This window comes from Furipterus horrens, unplaced genomic scaffold (genome assembly GCF_987537825.1).
Source record: "Furipterus horrens unplaced genomic scaffold, mFurHor1.1.pri manual_scaffold_13, whole genome shotgun sequence".
In the NCBI taxonomy this organism is placed as follows: Eukaryota; Metazoa; Chordata; class Mammalia; order Chiroptera; family Furipteridae; genus Furipterus; species Furipterus horrens.
This window is the reverse complement of record NW_028327183.1, coordinates 56799598-56818310: the sequence shown is the minus strand read 5'-3', so window position 1 is coordinate 56818310 and position 18713 is coordinate 56799598. Positions and strand designations below refer to the sequence as shown.

The 18713-nt window shown below is 48.8% G+C and overlaps 1 protein-coding gene and 1 non-coding gene across 2 annotated transcripts in view; both read right to left on the bottom strand.

The window, feature by feature from the left end:
* Positions 1 to 1238: 1238 nt before the first annotated feature.
* On the bottom strand, positions 1239 to 1343 carry LOC149995549 (U6 spliceosomal RNA). Its single transcript, XR_016508001.1, has one exon. It is a non-coding gene; the product is annotated as a U6 spliceosomal RNA (small nuclear RNA).
* A 5913-nt stretch (positions 1344 to 7256) lies between these two features.
* LOC149995547 (patr class I histocompatibility antigen, A-126 alpha chain-like) overlaps positions 7257 to 18713 on the bottom strand; it is a 48958-nt gene continuing 37501 nt past the window's right edge. Inside the window, exons 5-6 of the mRNA XM_090259259.1 lie at positions 7984 to 8094; positions 7257 to 7414 (exon numbers count right to left, since the gene is read on the bottom strand). Of these exons, the coding sequence (XP_090115385.1) occupies positions 7257 to 7414; positions 7984 to 8094 (269 nt within the window). The remainder of the gene's footprint in view (positions 7415 to 7983; positions 8095 to 18713) is intronic.

Here is an 18713-nt window from a genome sequence, read left to right as displayed (position 1 = left end):
TCTCTCTATACCCTGGCTGGTTTGGCTCAGTGGATTGAGCGTCGGCCTGCGAGCTAAGTGTCGCTGGTTCGATCTTCCAGTCAGGGCACATCAGAGAAGGAAAACTCTGATTCCAAAAAACCTCCGCTGCCTTGCGGCATACCTCTTCAGGGGAAAGGCTAAGGGAGTAAACCCCGACAGAAAATCCGGAGCCGGAGTCCCTAAGGCGGTTTGACGTTGTAGTCAACACCGGCAACTCCTGCGGCACACCTGAAGCCAAGCTGTATTGACTCCGTCTTTCCCTTGGATCCTTCAGCTGCAAAGAGAGGGGGGGTCTGCTGCATGGGCAACAGCAGACCCTCCATATCACCCTGCCCAGGCTCTGTAGCTTCAGCTTCACTGGAGAGGACACTCCAGCGTCATTGCAAGATGTCGATTCGACACGGGAGGAGACAGATACCGTGTCACTCCCGAGTCGGACTGCACAACCATTCTCGGCGGTGCAGATAGACTCTTAAGAAGCTACACCATCGTCTCTCGAGACGGACGGCTGCTGACGAATTCTCTCTACTTTCATCCATGTTTTCACAAATGGCAGGAGTTCCTTCTTTCTTTCTGCTGCATAGTACTCCATTGTGTAAATGTACCACTCACCCACTGATGGGCACTTAGGCTGTTTCCAGCACTTGGCTATTGTAAATAGCGCTGTTATAAACATAGGGGTGCATAAGTTCTTTTGAATTGGTGCTTCAAGGTTCTTTGGGTATAATCCTAGCAGTGGAACAGCTGGGTCATAAGGCAGTTCTATTTTTAGTTTTTTCAGGCAATTCCATACTGGTTTCCACAATGACTGCACCAGTCCGCATTCCCACCAACAGTGCAGTAGGGTCCCCTTTTCTCCACATCCTCGCCAGCACTTGTTGCTTGTTGATTTGTTGATGATGGCCATTCTGACTGGTGTGAGCTGGTATCTCACTGTGGTTTTTATTTGCATCTCTCTGATGGCTAGTGATGTTGAGCTTCCTTTCATATGCCTTTGTGCCCTCTCTATGTCCTCCTTGGAGAGGTCTTTGTTCAGGTCCTTTGCCCATTTTTTAATTGGACTCTCTGTCTTCTTGGTGCTGAGTCCTATAAGTTCTTCATATATTTTGGAGATCAATCCCTTGTCTGAGGCATCATTGGCAAATATGTTTTCCCATGTGATTGGTCCCCTTTTCATCTTGCTGATGTTTCCTTCTGCTAAGCAGAGACTCTTTAGTAAAAATATGGACCGCTTTGCGAATTTGCGTGTCTTCCTTTTGCATGGCCCATGCAAATCTTCTGTGTCGTTCCAGCTTTAGTGTATGTGCTGCCGAAGTGAGCGCGAGGTGAGGTATTTTAAACAGTCAGATACAGCTTCTCGTATTTCCAGGGCCGCTCACTTGAGCTCTAAGGCCCTGGCCCTTGAGTTTGGCTGCTTGTTCAGATTTTCTGGGGAAATTCTAACAAAACACTGTTCCCTAGATGAACAAACAAAACAGAAACAGACTCATAGACACGGAGAACAGACTGTTGGCTGCCAGACTGGACAGGGGCTGGGGGACTGAGAGAAAAGGTGGAGGGATTAAGGGGTGCAGGTTGGCAGCTGCAGAACAGCCCCAGGGACGCAAAGTACCATGTAAGGAACATGGTCAATAATATTGTAATAACTAACGATCGGCCCACGTGGGCGCTGGACCTCTCAGGGGGCGTCGCTTTTTAAATTAAAAATATGTCTAATCACTATGCTGTACACTTGGAGCTGACATAAGATTCGCTGTCTACTGTAATAGAAAAATAAATTTAAAAAACCCAGTTTACAGCTTACTAGCTGTGGGTATTTCTGGGCACTGGGACTATATTAAAAAATCCAAAAAATAGCAAAATTTAAACCACCAGATAAGTGAAATAGTACTTAGTCAGTGTTTATTGTGCAGATAGGAGCATTTCACACACTGGAACTTTTCAAATCCCAAACCGACGTGAGGCTGGGAGGCAATGAAAATAGAGGGCGGCTTATAGGGTGAAGACGGGGATGTTGTTCACCCTTTACAGGGGCTGATCACTACGGGGGGTGGTCCCCATAGCGGGGGATTTGGTTAACAGTGAGTGCCTGATGCCACGTTTAGGAAGACGACTTAAAGTTTCCTTTATGGTTACCAGAGGCATTTTACAGGAAGTGACCTCTGCTCAGGCCGGTGGAGTGAGCTAAACTGGGTTTTGCTGATGTGGCTTAAATGGTTTCGTATCAGGAAATTTTCTTTTTTTAACTTTATTTTTATTGTTGACGCCATTACAGGTGTCCCCATTTTCTCCCTCTTTGTCCCTCTCCAGCCTGTCCTTGCCCCCCTAACCTTCCCTCTGGCCGTCACCGCCCTGCTGACTGTGTCTATGTGTCCTGCATGTATGTTCTTTGGCTGATCCCGGCCCCTTCTTTCATCCAGTCCCTCCCCCTTCCCTCTGACAGCTGTCAGTCTGCTCCATGTATCCGTGTCTCTGTTTCTATTTTGTTTTTCAGTTTATTTTGTTCATTAGATTCCACATGTGAGTGAGATCAAATGGTACCTGTCTTTTCTGACTGGCTTATTTCACTTAGTATAATAATCTCCAGGTCCATCCGTGCTGTCACAAAAGCGTTCCTCCCTTTTTACCGCTGCATAGTATTCCACTGTGTAAATGTGCCACCGGGTTTTTTTACCCACTCACCCACTGATGGGCACTTAGGCTGCTTCCAGCACTTGGCTATTGTAAACAGTGCTGCTATGAACACAGGGGTGCATAGGTTCTTCAGAATTGGGGTTTCAGGATTCGTTGGATGTAATCCTAGCAGTGGAACTGATGGCTCATAAGGCAGATCCATTTTTAGTTGTTTGAGGAAATTCCATACTGGTTTCCACAGTGGCTGCCCCAGTCTGCATTCCCACCAACAGTGCACCAGTGTTCCCTTCTCTCCACATCCTCACCAGCACCCATTGTTTGTTGATTTATTGATGGCAGACATTCTGACAGGCATGAAAATAAATAATAGAAATGCTGAGTTAACATGTTTAAATTTATTAGGAGTTTTAATACTATTTACTGACCCATGGAAACATCACTGGTTTAACGTCCACTCCTAATCCATCGGGCCGCACTGCAGTGCTTTCTCATGGGTTTCCTGAATATGTCTTTCTCTGAACTAGAAGGGGCGCTACTCTGAGTATGCATGTGTTAGCCATTTGTTACTTCTTGTCTCTATTTCCAACTTTTGTAGTTAATGGGTAGTTTGCATTTTCTCGGTGATCAGTAAGAGTTCCTGGATTAAGGTTAATTTTTTTTAATTTCTAAAAATGTGTGGGAGTGACATTGTTTAGTAACATAAACTGGGGTACGATTCTACAACACATGCTCTGTACACTCCTCTGTGTGCTCACCACCCCAAGTCACGTCTCCTCCATCACCATGTATTTGACCCCCTTACCCTCTCCTTCCTCCCCCACCCCCTTCCTTCTGGTGACCCCCACACTGTTGTCTGTGTCTTTGAGTTCATTTGTTTTGCTTTTCCCTTTGATGCTTTTTGTTTCATAGCTCACATCGGAGTGAAATTCTACAGTCCTTGTCCTTTCCTGTCTGACTTACTCTACTGACCATGATACTCTCAAGATCCATCCATGTCGTCACAAATAGCAGCATTTCATCTTTTCCTTTAATCCTCACCCATGGACATGTTTATGGATGAGAGAGAGAGACATCAATCTGTGCCTCCCATACACACCCTGACTGGGGATCAAACCCACAACCTAGGCATGTGCCCTGACTGGGAATTGAACCCCCAACCTTTTGGTGTATGGGAGGAGACTCCAACAAACAGCTACCCGACCAGGGTGAGTTATTTATCTTTTTTAGAAGTTAGTTAACTGATTTTTGGAGTGGCTGGACCATTACGCATTCCCACCAACAACAGTAGTTGTAACTAGAGTATAATGGCTACAACAGTCAATAAAAAATGGTATACCTCTACGCTATTAATTTTAAAAATAGAATATTAAAAAAATACCAGACTGCCCCAAAGGAAGACCAAAGGAGTAACAAAGAGAAAGAAGCTAAGAGAACAAATAGAAATGAAGCCCTCAGTCTCTGTATTTCAATCGTGAACACTAAACACCCAAGATACAAATACAAAGATGGTTTCTACAGCTTCCTTAATATGACTTCACCCACCCAAGTCACAGACTTTACTGAGGGTCAGCCGTGCAAGTAAAATCTAGGTTTAAGGGGAATCTAGCCCTGGCCGGTGTGGCTCACCTGATTGAGTGTCATCCTGTAATCCAAGGGCTGAAGGTTCAATCCCCCATCAGGGTACGAATGGGAGGCAACCAACTGATGCTGCTTCTCTCCCATCGATGTTTCTCTATCTCCCTTCCTCTCTCTCTAAAAGTGATGAAAAAACGTCTCTGGGTGAGGATAAAAATTTTTTTAAATTAAAATTAAAATAAAAGAGAAACTAATCATTAGACAATATCCAGATTCTGTGTAACATGACAGGATTTTGGAGAAATATGAGTGAAATAAAGATACAAAATAATGCAGAAAAACACTTTTTAAATCTGCCAGGTTCCTTATCTTCATCTATGGAATCAAATCTACACCCGCTGTGCAGTGACATTTTTCTGGCCGGCGCTCAGTCCCTGAGCCCCACCAGGCAGGGCACGATCCTGCTGTCTGTATATTTAGCATTTTAACTGTGACTTCAACAACGCGGGAGCCCTAGGATCCCTGAGGATCAGTAGGACGGGACTAAAAGAGGGAAAACATGCAGACAAGCATGAGCCGTCTGCACTAGCCATGGATGAGAATATACTAATGCACTGACATAAAAAACAAAAATGGAATTCAGCGAATAAAAGGTGACAAAGGGGACCCCCAGCATCGGGACGGTGTGGGCGGCTCCGGTCCCTGGAGGGCTCTATGGGGGCTGCGGGGTGTGGATGTGCTGCCCCCTCCGGTGGCGTCTGGGCAGGTGACGCACCGCGGAGACACTGGGTCAGACCGTGGGGACGAGGAACGTGACATCAGAGACCGACCACAAGATGGCGCCCTCAGGCCCGCCTGGTGACAGTGATGGTCATTACTGAGTCACCCCTCACAAGCAGCGGGCAGGAGGCTGAGAAGGTGTCCCATGTCCACTGGGGAGCAGCTGAGCTTAGTCACATCATTGTTTGGGTGGAGGAACACTCTGTGTCAGGAGCTCTGATCACCATGTTTCCCACCAGGGTCCTTCCTTCAGCTCCTCCTCTTGTCTGAACTCTGTCTCCAGGTCTCACACTGTCATCCCATGTGATCCAGGGGCTGAACTGTCCCCAAGTCCCTCGCCATGTCCTCCTGTGTGACCTGGGCTGGTCTTCCTGTGCATTCTAGTCCCACGGCTCTCACTGCTCTTGGCCTCAGGTGTGTTCTGTGGCTTTTCCTGAAATAAAACGAGCCCCCGGTACCCCACATGGAAATCCTCTTATGTTTCAATTGGGAAGTCTGGGTTCCGACAGGGCCCTCCGTGGTCCTGGGATCCGTCTCCTGCTCAACAGGGTTTGGACAGAACAGACTAGGGATCCGCCTTCTCTCCAGCCACCCTCCAAACTTTCTATTTCACTGCCATCGGACCCACCTCAGCCTCCAAGACCAGCCGACGCCGTTTTTTCACCATAATTCTCATTGCCGACCAACCATGAGCTCCCAGACTTGTTAGAATTATCCCACCGAGGTGGGGGCTGCCATCCACCGCCCATCCCCGCTGCACTTTCAGGCCTCCCGCACCCCCTCCCTCTAGGCTTCTGTTTTGACAGGGACAGCGTGGCTTTGCAGGGCGTGGGCCACTTCTTCTGAGAGTTGGCCGGGGAAATGCATGACGGTGCTGAGCGTCCCTTAAAGCTGCAAAACCAGCGCGGTAGCCGCGTTCTTTTCCACGACACATTGGAGCCTTCCACGATGATGGGGTCAAACCCAGGACTCCAGGGAAGCCGCCGTGGCCGTGGAGAAGCCCCTGAGCCAGGCCCCGCTCTGACCACCCAGCCCCTCAGCCCCGGGTCGCCCTGGAGAAGCACGTCCAGGACGAGCAGGTGAAGCTCATAAAGAAGATGGGGGACACCTGGCTCACCCCCCACGCTGGCCGCCCCCAGGCTCCCCCTCAAGCATGACTAGGAGTCTGTGGATCCCAGGAGCCTTTGGGGGGCCCCTCTGCACCCCCTGGTGTCTGTCTTTTGCCTGAGCCTCTCCCCGAAACCACGGGACACCCTTTGAACCACCCAGGAGTCCTCTCCCATGCATTGGACCAAATGAAAACAATACAGCTTTTGCAGCAAAAGAAAATTGGGTTCCATTTTTTGTTCCAAGTAATCACTTGGGGATCATTGCAGAGTGAATATTTGGGGATTTTCATTATGTTGAACTGAGACCCACTTTCTAAACCTTCTGCTTGACCACCCCTCATGGGAGAGAAGACGGCTGTACCTTCCGTATCTTGTGGCGATACGTGAACTACATTTCCTCCCCCAGAAAAAACTATATAATATGGATTTAAGTCCTTTCCCTACCCGGACCCAACCCTATCGCTGAGCTGCGTAGTCCCGAATCTGTCTGAGACCAGGATGGCTTGTAGGCTGCTTACAAAATACTCACATTTCTCCCCAAAAAACTGTCAGAATGTTGGGCATGAAGGCCAAGTTATCACTTCTTTTAATGTAAAATAATTATTTTCTTATTCTTTCTTTATTTTTTTCCACCACCATTTATCCACCTGTACCCTCCCCACCTCCACCCACCCTCCCCCATGCAATTACCACATGGTTGTCTGTGTCCATGAGTTCAACTTTTAAGTTTTCTTTATTACAGTCAACATAGAATATTATATTAGTGTCAGCTGCAAAGCACAGGGATGAAACATTTATGCAGCTTATTAAGCAATCTCTCCAATATCTCTAGTACCAATCTGACACCATATGTAGTCACGACATTATTGATCCTATTCCCTAACCTGTATTTTATTTGCACCCTACTAATAAGTAGGTCCCTGAGGGGGGGGGGGGCCTGGTGACCAGCTCCTCACACGACGCTGGTAAGGATGCAGCCGCGGTCCGATGCCGGTTGCAGAGACAGCGGTCAGGGATGCTTCAGTCCCAAGGGGAGGCCTGAATGAGCTTTATTTTAGCACCAAGTCCCCTACAGAGCAGCGACGTCACGCTGGGAGAGAGTCACCGCGAACACATTCAGGTCAGTCTCAGAGGTGCTCATCCTCCCGCAGCCCCCCGTGTGCTCAGGGCGTGCCACTCCGAGAGTCCCTGAAACCCAACTATGCCCTTCAGCCCAATGCCCCCTCTTCCTGCCCTCAGGGTCTCACCATGAAGAGCTGTGAGGGACACAGTGGGGTGCCGCAAGCTGTCGCTGCCTGGGGGAGAACAGAACAGCAGAGCTATGGGGCAGGTGAGCCCCCCTCAGTCTCCAGCCTCCACTCTCCCGGGATCCCAGACAGCCCCTGCCTCCACCCAGACTTACAGGCAGCCTGGGTGTAGCTCTCCCTGACTCACTGTAGGGTTCTGGGGGCAGATGGGGGGGGTTGGGGCGCAGGGGGAAGCTGCATTCTATGACGCTAAGGGAACCTCTACCCCTAAAGTGCAGGGAAGTTTCTGGAACTGTGACTGAACACCCAGGGTAGGACCAGCAAACACGGGGAAAGTGCATGTGTGGGGACTGGACCTACAGCCTGTCTGGACGTCTGTCCTCAGCAGGGACCTTCCCCTCTGACCTGTGACAGCTGGGACTCAGTCCCGTCGCTAGTCATCAGGTGATAAATTTGTCCTCCACTGTCCCACGGGCCTCACTGAAGAGTAAGTGTCAGCGAATAGGGCCGATGGGCACGCGCCCGTGCGGCGATGCCACGGGCCACTGACCAGGCACAGCGCAGTCCCCCGGGGCTTGACCCCCGCGGACACAGGACACGCAGCCCGCCCCGCCCACCTGAGCGCTTCCTCCTCCACGTCACAGCTCCAGCGGCCGCCGCCCCAAGGAGACCCAGGACAGCAGCGATGGCGATGCCCGCAGTGATGACGCCGGTCTGAGCAGGGGGCTCTGCGAGGGGCAGGAGAGAGGCCAGCCTCAGGCCCGAGTCCTGACCCCGCTCAGGGACGCCGCGAGACGAGGCGCTGTGCCCACGCCCCCTCCTCACCCCATCGCAGGGTCAGGGGCTCCGGCAGCCCCCCGTGCTGCACACGGCACGTGTATCCCTGCTCCTCCCCAGGGGGCAGCGCCACGGCCGCCCACTTCTGGAAGGTCCCGTCCCCCGCAGGCCTGGTCTCCACCAGCTCCATGTCCTGGGTCTGGTCCTCCCCGTCGCGCTGCCACGTCAGGGCGATCTCCGCGGGGTAGAAGCCCAGGGCCCAGCACCTCAGGGTGACCTCACGGTCAGAGACGGGGTGGCGGGTCACGTGTGTCTTCGGGGGCTCTGAGGGGCAGGTGAGGACATTCGGGAACTTAGTGTTGGTCACGGGACCCTCCGACACTGACCCCCTTTTCCAACTCTCCCTGCGGGACGCTCCCCCTTTGCCCCCAGCCCACAGACAGAGGCCCGCGCCTCGGTACCTGCCCGCAGCAGCGTCTCCTTCCCCTTCTCCTGAAAGATGTGGGACCAGCGGTTGCAAATCATCCCAAACTGAAGCATCCAGCGCTCCACTCGAGAGTCCGTCACCAAATTGCGACCCACAGGGACCTGGACTACCATGTCGGCCGTGGTCCCGGAGCTCAGGTCCGCTTTCACGACGATGTAGTCGGTGCCGTCGTAGGCGATGTGAGTGTACTCGCGGAGGAGGCGCAGGTCCGACCCCACGAAGCAGCCACACGTTCCCTGGTAGGTGTGCGACACTGACCCCGCCCCTAGGTCAGTCCCACTCACTTAGCCCCGCCCCGCGGACAGGTGTCCCCCGGACCCGACTAGTCCCGCGGACTCGGGGAGACCCCGGGAGGCCCGTTGGGTTGGAGATCTTGCCGGGACCCGGGCGCACGCGGCTTACCGTCCTCGCTCTCGTTGTTCCGGGTGCGCTCCCTGTTCAGTATCTCTCGGGAATACTGTTCGGTGACCTTGAGGAACCGCGCCCACTCGTCCCACAGCTGGGGGTCCACCTGCTGCACCCACTGCAGGTCCAGCTACGGTTCCCGCGGCACCAGCCTCGGGATCGGGTCGCCGCTGTCGTACCGCACGAACTCCGTGTCGTCCACGTAGGCGACGTCGAGGTACCGGGACTTCCCGCGGCCGGTCCCGACACGAAGGTGCTGAAGTGTCTCAGGATGTGGGTGCCTGGGGGCGGGAGGACGCGCGAGCGACCCGGGTTCGGGTCGGCAGTAGGGGCTGCTGCACCTGCGGACAGAAAAAGGGGGCGGTGACTGAGAGGAGGGAGCAGAAGAAGGGGTGGGCCTGGGCGCGTCAGGAGTCGGGCGTCCGGGGTTAGGGTTCTGAACCCCAAGTCCCGCGCCCCCGCCGGGTCCCCGCGCTCCTGCCCCGCAGAGGCCGCTCCCTCCCGACCGCGCACGCACCGGCCCAGCCCTCGGTCAGGACCAGGGCCCCCGAGAGCAGCAGGAGCAGGAGTCGGGGCGCCATGACGCACCCCGAGCGTCTGGGGAGAAGGAATTCGGGTTCTGAGTGAGGACTTTATACCCGGACCCACGGTGACGCTGATTGGGTCCTTAGAGTCCGGAGAGCCAATGGGAGTGAGAGCTGCGTGAGCGTCATAAGTTTCCAGGCAGATGGACCCATGAGATGCAAAGGGAAAGCCCGGGGGATACAGGGACACCCCAACAATGAGAGCCTCCTTCCCAGACTCGGTGCTTTGGCTGAGATCCTGAGAGCCAGGCCTGGGGACCCCGGACGCTGCCCTGACCCCTCCTCCTGCACGGAGATCTCTCTGCCTCCCTGTCTCCCTGAGTTATATTCAGTGAGTCTAACATTTTAGTTTCCAAATATCTATACAGTCTTACAAAATAACTTTGTTTGTGTGGTTATATCTGTCAATTTTAGCGTACAAGGGATAAAACAAAAAATAATTCATTTAGAATAAAATTAATAACCTACGCGTTAACAGAAATAATTTTTATGAAAAATAACTATTTCCTAAATACACAAAGTAGCAAGAAGAGTGGATCTGCTACATTTTACATTATTACAAGTCCCAGCGCCTGTCAGCACCATTAGAAGACCAATGGACTTTCACATCTGCGTCTGCGTTTAACCGGTTATTCTGGTGACCGTGCGTGGGAAAGTGCACAGCCTCACACACACACGCAGGGAGAGCACTGTACTGACCTCTCAGATGAGCGCGGATCCTCGTCCCCGATCGTTCACCGAAGCTGCGCAGGCGGTAGGTCCTGAAAGGCTCCGTGCAGAGCGGACCCGACGCCGGACAGTGAGCACGTCCTGTTCTGTGACGTTGCTTGTGCGGCCCCTGTACTGACGCCTGGTTGTCTAAGGGTCGTGCCTTGTTTCCCCGGGTGATGGCATCTCCCAGTGTTGGTGCGGTTAGTGACACGTTATCAAAGAGTCACCTTTGTTCGTTTCACCGCAGGTCCCACTGGAAAACTGTCAGCGCCGGGAAGCTGCCTGGCTCCCACGGTGAGACAGGTTCTCCAGATCCCTGGTTTCCCCCTCAGAGCTTCCATTTTATCAAGACAAGTACGGTCAGCTGTCAGTGCCAGCTGACTCTTCTTGAGGGAGAAGCTCACACTCGTGTTTGGGAACGTGTGTGCCACGTAACCAAACCTCGGGAATCCCAGTTTCTGTGTCACCCACGCTCTGAGTGAACATGACATTCCATATAAAAGAGGCTGCTCAGCCCACACAGGTTCCTGTCCTTGGCTCATAACACTCGCGAAAGTAACAAACGTGTTTGTGTGCTTTCCTGGTCATCATAAGAAATACTTTATTTTTTTAATTCTCTGTGTTCATTAAGGACAGTTAAGAAATTAATCCATCTGTATAATAAATTCAAGATAAATTTATCTTTTTAAAAATATTTTTTATTTTTCAATTACAGTTGATGTACAATAAATATTATATTGGTTTCAAGTGTACAACTCTGTGATTAGGCATTTATATAAATTACGAACTGATCACCCTGAGAAATATAGCTCCCATCTGACACCGTGCAGTTATTACAACATTACTGACTCTATTCCCTGTGCTGGACTTCATACCCCCCTGAATGTGCTGTGACTACCAGTCTGTACTTCTTAACCCCTTCACCTTTTCACCCATCCCACTAACCCCCTCCCATCTAGCAGCCATCAGTCTGCTCCCTATATCTATGAGTCTGTCTGTTCAGCCTGATCACTTATTTTGTTCTTTAGATTCCACATGTAAGTACAATCACCTGGCATTTGTCTTTCTCTGACTGACGTATCTCATTCAGCACAACACCCTCCATCCATGTTGTTGCCAAAGGCGAGATTGTATCCTGTTCTGTGTGTGGCTGAGTTATATTGTGTTGTGTACATGCACCACTGCTGTATCAGGTCGTCTATCGATGAACACGTAGGTAGCTTCCGCATCTTGGCTTTTGTAACTAGTAGAGCAATGAACAAACAGATGTATATGTCCTTTTGATTTCATGTTTTGGGTTTCTTCAGATAAATACCACAAAATAGAATTACTAGGTCCTCCTTTCTCTCTTGTTTTATAGCCTTCACTTAAAGTCTATTTTGTCTGGTATAAGTATTTCTAACACAGCTTTTTTATTTGTTTGTCCTCCTTTTCATAAAGTACCTTTTGCTTTCCCTTTACTTTCAGTCTGCGTTTGTCTTTTGATCTGAATTGAGTCTCTGCAGACAGCATACGTAAGGGTTGTTTTGTTATTCATTCAGCCACCATATTTCTTTTGATGAGAGCAACTAATTTATTGTTATTTAAAGTGATTGTTGATAGGTATGTATTTATAGCCATTTTATTATTCATATTTTCTTATTTTCATTCTTCTTAAAGAAGACCCTTAAAACATTTCTCATAATACTGGTTTGGTGGTGATAAACTCTTAGCTTTTTCTTGCCTGGGAAGTTCTTTATCTGTCCTTTGATTAAAAATGAAAGCTTTTCCAGTCTTTTTTCACCTGAAAAGTTTCTGTTGAAAAATCAGCTGACAGTCTTATTGGAGCTCCTTTGTAGGTAACTAACTGCTTTTATCTTGGTGCTTTTAAGATTCTCTTTTTGTGTTTAATTCTTGCCATTTTAATTAGGATGTTTCTTGGTGTGGTGTTTTTGAGTTCATCTTGTTTGGGACTCTTCACTTTCTGGACTTGTATCTCTACTTCTTTAATCAGGTAGGGAAGTTTTTGTCATTATTTTTTAAGGAGGATTTCAATTTCTTGCTCTCTCTTCTCTTGAGGGCAGGCCATGATGTGGATGTTGGTGCACTTGAAGTTGTTCCAGAGACGCCTTATATATCCCCATTTTTTGGTATATATTTTTCCTTTTGCTCTTCTGTTTGGGTGTTTTCTGCTTCCTTATCTTCCCAACTTGTTTTTTCATCCTGTCCTTCAACTCCTGTACTGTTGATTCTCTGTAATGTAGTCTTCATTTCAGTGATTGAATTTTTTATTTATAATGTTTTCTTTATTTTTTATTTCTCCAATTTTTTGTAGTAGTTCACACTAACTTCCTTTACTCTTCCCCAAGTTCACTGAGCATGCTTATAACCCGTGTTTTGAACTCTGAATCTGGTAGATTGCTTGTCTCCATTCTGTTTAGTTCTTTTTCTGTAGTTTTGTTCTGCTCTTTCACTTGGGACATGTTTCTTTGTCTCCTCATTTAGGCAGCCTCCCTGTGTTTGTTTCTCTGTGTTAGGTAGAGCTGCTGTAACTCCTGGTCTTGGTAGTGTGTCCTTATGTACTAGGAGTCCTTTAGGGCCCAGTGGTACAGCCTCCCTGGTCACCAAACCTGGGCACTCCAGGTGTACTCCCCCTTGTGGGAAGTGTGTGCTCTCCTGTTGCAGTTGAGTCAGGATTGCTGTTGGCAATAGAATGGATTTACCCACTCGCTGATCGGCTGCAAGGACTGGCTGCAATCGCTGTGGTGTCTCCCGTGCCTGCTGATACAGTCCCTTTAGTGTGTTGCTGTGGAGGTGGTTGAGTGATGCTTTATTGTGGTCTGAAGCTGCCCATCAGGTGTGCTGGCTCAGGACCTCTTGGGAGATGCAGACCAGGGAAAGCCAGCACCTGTGTCCTGCCCAGGGCACCCAGTGTGAACTGCAAAGCAATCTGCAGATCGCTGCTACTTGTGCTGGGCTTGGAGGTGCCTGGGAGAGGCCAAGCTACAAACCAAGGTCAGCTGTCACTAGCGCTGGTCCTAGGACCACTAGGTAGAAATAAAGGGCATGCCTAGGCCAGATGCTGCTTCTTTGAGACATTTCAGGAAAATCCACAGTATGAGCCAAGACAAGTTATTTGTATGGAAATTTCACTTGAAAGGGTCAGGGTGGACCTGCAATTTGGGTGGGTTTCAGTTTCAGGGAATCAGGAGGGTGGGGCAGAGTGTGAGCCAGGTTGATGGAGACTCAGATATGGTGTCTGCCCGCCTGCTCTAAGGTGGGGGCGGGGGGCTCAGAAAAGGAACAATGGTATTACTTCTGCCTGGGAGAAAGTTGCCCCTCAGCTCTTGCCCTAATGCCAGACAATTCAGTTGCTTCTTGTATGTTTCTGGTGCCTGTTGAGCTCCTGTCCCAGTTCTGGAGCTCAGAGTAAGTCCATGTGCATGCAGGCCTTTTAAGAGGAAATGCCTAGACTCCAGATGCTTCCGTCTCACTCAGCCACAACCATTGCTGGTTTTTACAACTAGAAGTTGCAGAGAGCTGTCTTCCTGCACTGAAACTGTGGGCTGAGGAAGCTTGTATGGGGCTTGGATTCCTCACTCCTCATGGGGGATCCCTGCAGCCGAGATACCCCTCTTGATTTTTAGTCACCACATGTGGGTGTGGGATCAGCCAAGTTCGCATCTTTGCCCAGCCTGCCAGTCTGGCTATGGCTTCTTTACTTTGTAGTGGCAGGACTTCTGTTCAGTAGAAATCAGGGAGTTCTGAGTGGTGGGTGTAGTGTAATTGTAATTTTTATCTGGTCATGGGATGATGAGAATATTACATTCACCTACACAGCCAACCTGACTGGAAGCCAAGACATGTTAACGTTTTTATTTAAGGATCACGATTCCGTAATGATGATAATGTTCAATCCTTTAACCATGTCATTAAGTGACACTGGTTTTGTTTCTGAGTTTGTGAGTGAGCTGTGGTGCAGAATACCCCCTACTGCAGTTTGGTATCCTACCCTATTTTCTTGCTAAGTTTACCTCCATGCAAATGCCAGCACAGTGACAAGGCAAATGATGCCCTTAATCTTAGGAAAATAGGTTTGACCTCATAGATCCTATGAAAAGCATCCTAGAAACTTCAGTTCCACAGACCACATTATGAGAATCGTTCTTCTGGATAAACCAGGGAGAGTCTCTCCACTGGCTCCTGTCTTTGCTTCCTCCTCACATCCTAGAATCCCACTGCCTGAGGGGGGATCCCTGCACCGCCAAACTCTGCTTTGCCCCTGTGTTCTTCTAGAAGAACACTCACCCCTTGGAAGTGTGATTTCAGAGTGTCCTCGGTTGGCGAAGGGAAGTGGGGGGACAGGTGTTTCCTGTTTACAACTGGGAACAGTCTGTGTCTGAAGGCACCAGACTCACAGGTAACCTACTTTGGTTTGTTATACACCAGCTTAATATGTATTCACATCCCGGACAGAAACCTGATTTCATCTGTCAGAGAAAGGATATTGGCCCTCTCATTATTCATGGGTCTGGTGCTGTGACCTGAGGCCCAGGCAACATGAAGTGCAGTTCTGTCCAATAGAACATTCTGGGCCAAGGGATTGTTGTGCATCCTCACTTCCAAAACAGCAGCCACTGGTTGCAGCTGGCAGTTGAGCCCTGGAAGTGTGACTAGTGCGCAGAGCAGTTGAAGTTTTAATATTATTTAGTTTTAATTTAAAAACCATATGTATCTTGTAGATACCATATCAGTGAGTGCCCATATAGAATGTATTGAGTTTCCACACTTGCCCACCCCCCCAAAAAATATTGTAAGACTCATAGATAATTGTACACTGAAATTATTTTCACATGGAAATCATGGGTCTCCATTCATCTGTGAGGGTCTTAGATATATCCTCAACATATAGCTTACCCAAGAAATCTTACTTAACATGTATTTAACAGCTAGAGCATACAGATATTAACCAAAATGTGATTAATGCTCTAAGGTTGTAAATGGTCAAAAACGCTCATCTGTGGAGCTAGTTCTTGCGCACATCACTCTGGGACTCGTGGTGCAGTTTTCGTTAATCTCATAAACATGAGCAGGCACAAAAGTCTTTAGCTGAAGAGAAAATATTTATTAAACACAACATATATCAAATACATGTAGGCCCAAACATACTCATAAAAGTTTAAAGCAAAGATATAAGCGTTGCAGTTCACCTTAGAATTCCTTACATATTGCCCCACCCAATATGTCCCCCAGAATTCACACAGTTCTGTTTCCCTTCACTCCTGGACCCTTCTCCCCTCGGGAGAATATAGATGAAGTTTTTACAATTGCGAAATAAAAAATTCTCTAAGCAAGACCCAAAGATGAAAAACCATGAAGGAAAACAAAACTTTTCCATGTGAACCACGTGCTCTGGAAACACAAACCCGTGCCCATACTCCAACTCAAAGACGCATAAGGAATGTTGACAGAGAAGAGGTCACGTGTGTCAGTGTTCCTCCTCCAAAGACCACGAGGACCACCGGTGGGCAAACGACTGGATTTGCTCATCACTGCTGTGAGGGAGAAAACACACCTCAGGGACACGGGCCTCCTCGTGGGAAGGTGTGAGGCAGAACACGCACAGGATGTTGGCTGTGGATGGGCAATCGTGGGGGGAATCCGTGGATGCTGAGGCTCAGCCTAGATTGGCATCATTTGGAAGTGGGAGCGATTCTGTGACGGGCACCTCAGTAAGTATCTACGGAGCGAGGATGAGGGTGTGATAGGAAAGAAGCTGCCTTCGCTCCTGCTAGCAGGCCCCGGGGGCTGCTTGGTGGTTTGTGAGTCGCACGGTGCCGTGTGTTTGTCTGTGCTTAGACAAGATGCAACCTGGTGCTGTCCTGTGTCACTTCGCCCTGGTCTCAGGATGTCCTTGTCCGATGCTGATGTCCTGTGAGGTGACTTATGTCCAACACGTGAATTGCACAGCCTGGCAGTGAGCACCTGCCCAGCTCCCAACACCATTGGGTCTGCAGGGCACAAAGAAGCTAGTGACTCTCATACCAGTAGGAAATCATTAACAGATAAGGGCAACTGTAATTAAGTTGTGAACCAGAGAGTCTGTCTCTGAGTCAACAGCAAAACAAAGGGAAAATATAATTATACAAATCAGGAAATGACATTCCATAGCTCATCACAATTGTCTGAGACCAAAGGGTGGACAATGTTCATCACCAAACACAGGGACATGGGGAGATGTCACTAGACAACTCAGCAAATAAGGTAGGAAATCTTCAAGGGACGGCTGCAGACAGACCCATCACCAGATCACCCTTAGTTAATCACTACTCTTAGTTAATCGCATTATTTTTAACTCCAGAATATCCAGTTAACGGAAAAACGGGGGAGGAGAGAAGGGTGCAGGGTTACTCGCATTTAGGAGAAAACCAGTTTGCCTTTTCTACTTTGGCTGCCTGACCCTGGCTGGCGGTGCCGGGCTCTGCAGACCCGTGAATAAACAAATGTCTCATTTGCTGCCAAAGTCCTGTGTCCCGCTGTTTTCATTGTGAGTGTTTCTCACAGGCCTCACCCGAAGTTCTAGGCCTACTCCCAATGTTGGGGCTACTTTTTCAACCTTCTTAAATTCAATATTTAAAAATATTTACAACTCAGTCAAAAAATAGAGAATAGTAAGAAACCATTCGTAAATGAAGAAATGCAAATGTTAAACTATTCTATTTGTCATAAAGACATGTAAACAAGAATGAGAATGTGGAATAAGAGAAGAATAAAGTAAAATCTATCACTTCGGCAAGATGAAAAAAAAAATCAGTGCATCTACCAAAGGGTAGAGAAAACATACTGTTGTAAAGATTGAAGGGATTGAAAACCTGTACTATATTTCAGAAAGGTGCTTTTGCAAAAGGTCTCAGCTATTGAAATGCGTCTTTTAGGAATTTATTCCAAGGAGATAATCTTGCATATCCTTAAATATATACATTGAAGAATGTTGCTTGTATTGTGGTTTTATAAGAGGAAACAGATGGAATGTATCTAAATGCTCTAATCAGTAGAGTGATGGTAACTATGAACAGAGGAATGTTAACGTGTACCAGGCAGCAATACCATGTGATCTGTGTGAGCTTCAGAGCAAACCCACGAGACACACAACATGGGATCCTATGGGAGACAGGGGAGAGGGGACTCACAGAGGTCCAGGGGTGGTCAGGCTGTGGTTGAACACAGGGTGTTTCCCCTTGGAGCCTTGACGACTCATTTCCACTGGGTTCCTTGACCGCAGTTGTCACAGGAGGACCCAGGCCTGAGTGGTTCTGCCTCAAGCTTGCCTGTGGTGTGTGGTGTGTGGTGTGTGGTGTGTGGTGTGTCCTGTAAGGGACTTCCTCTGGAAAAGTTTCACAATAGGCGTCCAGAGGAAGAGTGAGACTAAGGAAGGACTAGGGTGGAGGGAGTAACGGGAGAGCGTAGGCAGCGCTGGTTTGATTGTGGAAACGTTACAGGGAAGAAGTGAGCCAAGGAGGGGCTGCCGTCAGCTCACTGGCAAGTCTAAGACAAAGAGGGTCTTGGAGATGGGGTGGGGGTGGGGTAGGGGTCGGGGGTGAGTCTGAGACAAGCGGCCACTGCCTGCTGCTCGCCTCAGCTGAAAATCTCAAGAGCTCAGGACGTCAAGGGGCAGCGTAAGTTAGCCATCTAACCCACAATCAATTTCATCATAAAGTGTCTGTATTTCAAGGCCTCTGATGTATCAGGGTTATTTGGAATCTGTAGACAGAAAGCAAAGCAAGAGTAGGACCCTGGCAATGTGTCATGAGGGAGATAGGCAATTAGCATAAATGACAAAGAGAAATGTAAGTCAGGGCCATGTGCTGTGAGGAAAGGTTCCTGGTATCATGAAAGCAAATAACCAAACCTACGTGTCCCCTTCCACTGGCCTCAGTATTGTCTGAAAGATGTACAGAATAGTGGCCCATGGAACAAAACAATTATACACAATCATAGGACAGGAAATATCTCTGGGAAATTAAAATATTTTTATAGAAGTGAAAAATTCAATGGGTGAACTGGAAGATTCAAGTTATACCCCTATTAAGTCATACAAATGGCATAATGTGGGCAAAGCTTGTTACAGAGCAGGGTCCCCACAATTCCGCAGAGACCATGGTTTAGGGAGTGGGAGGTGGGACTCAGAGGAGCACAGCCGTTTTTCTTGAGAGATGTCTGCATATCTATAGTGGGGAGCTAGTGCCTTGGTATTGCAAATGGCTTTGGTCCTTTCAACGCAAAAGGAGAAGGGAAGGACTTTGATCATTGAATGGTGACAAAAAACTTATGGGGCATTTGCAAAATTCTACAAGTGGCCACAACTGGTCCCCACACATGGACTGGTCACAGGCCACAGCCAGGT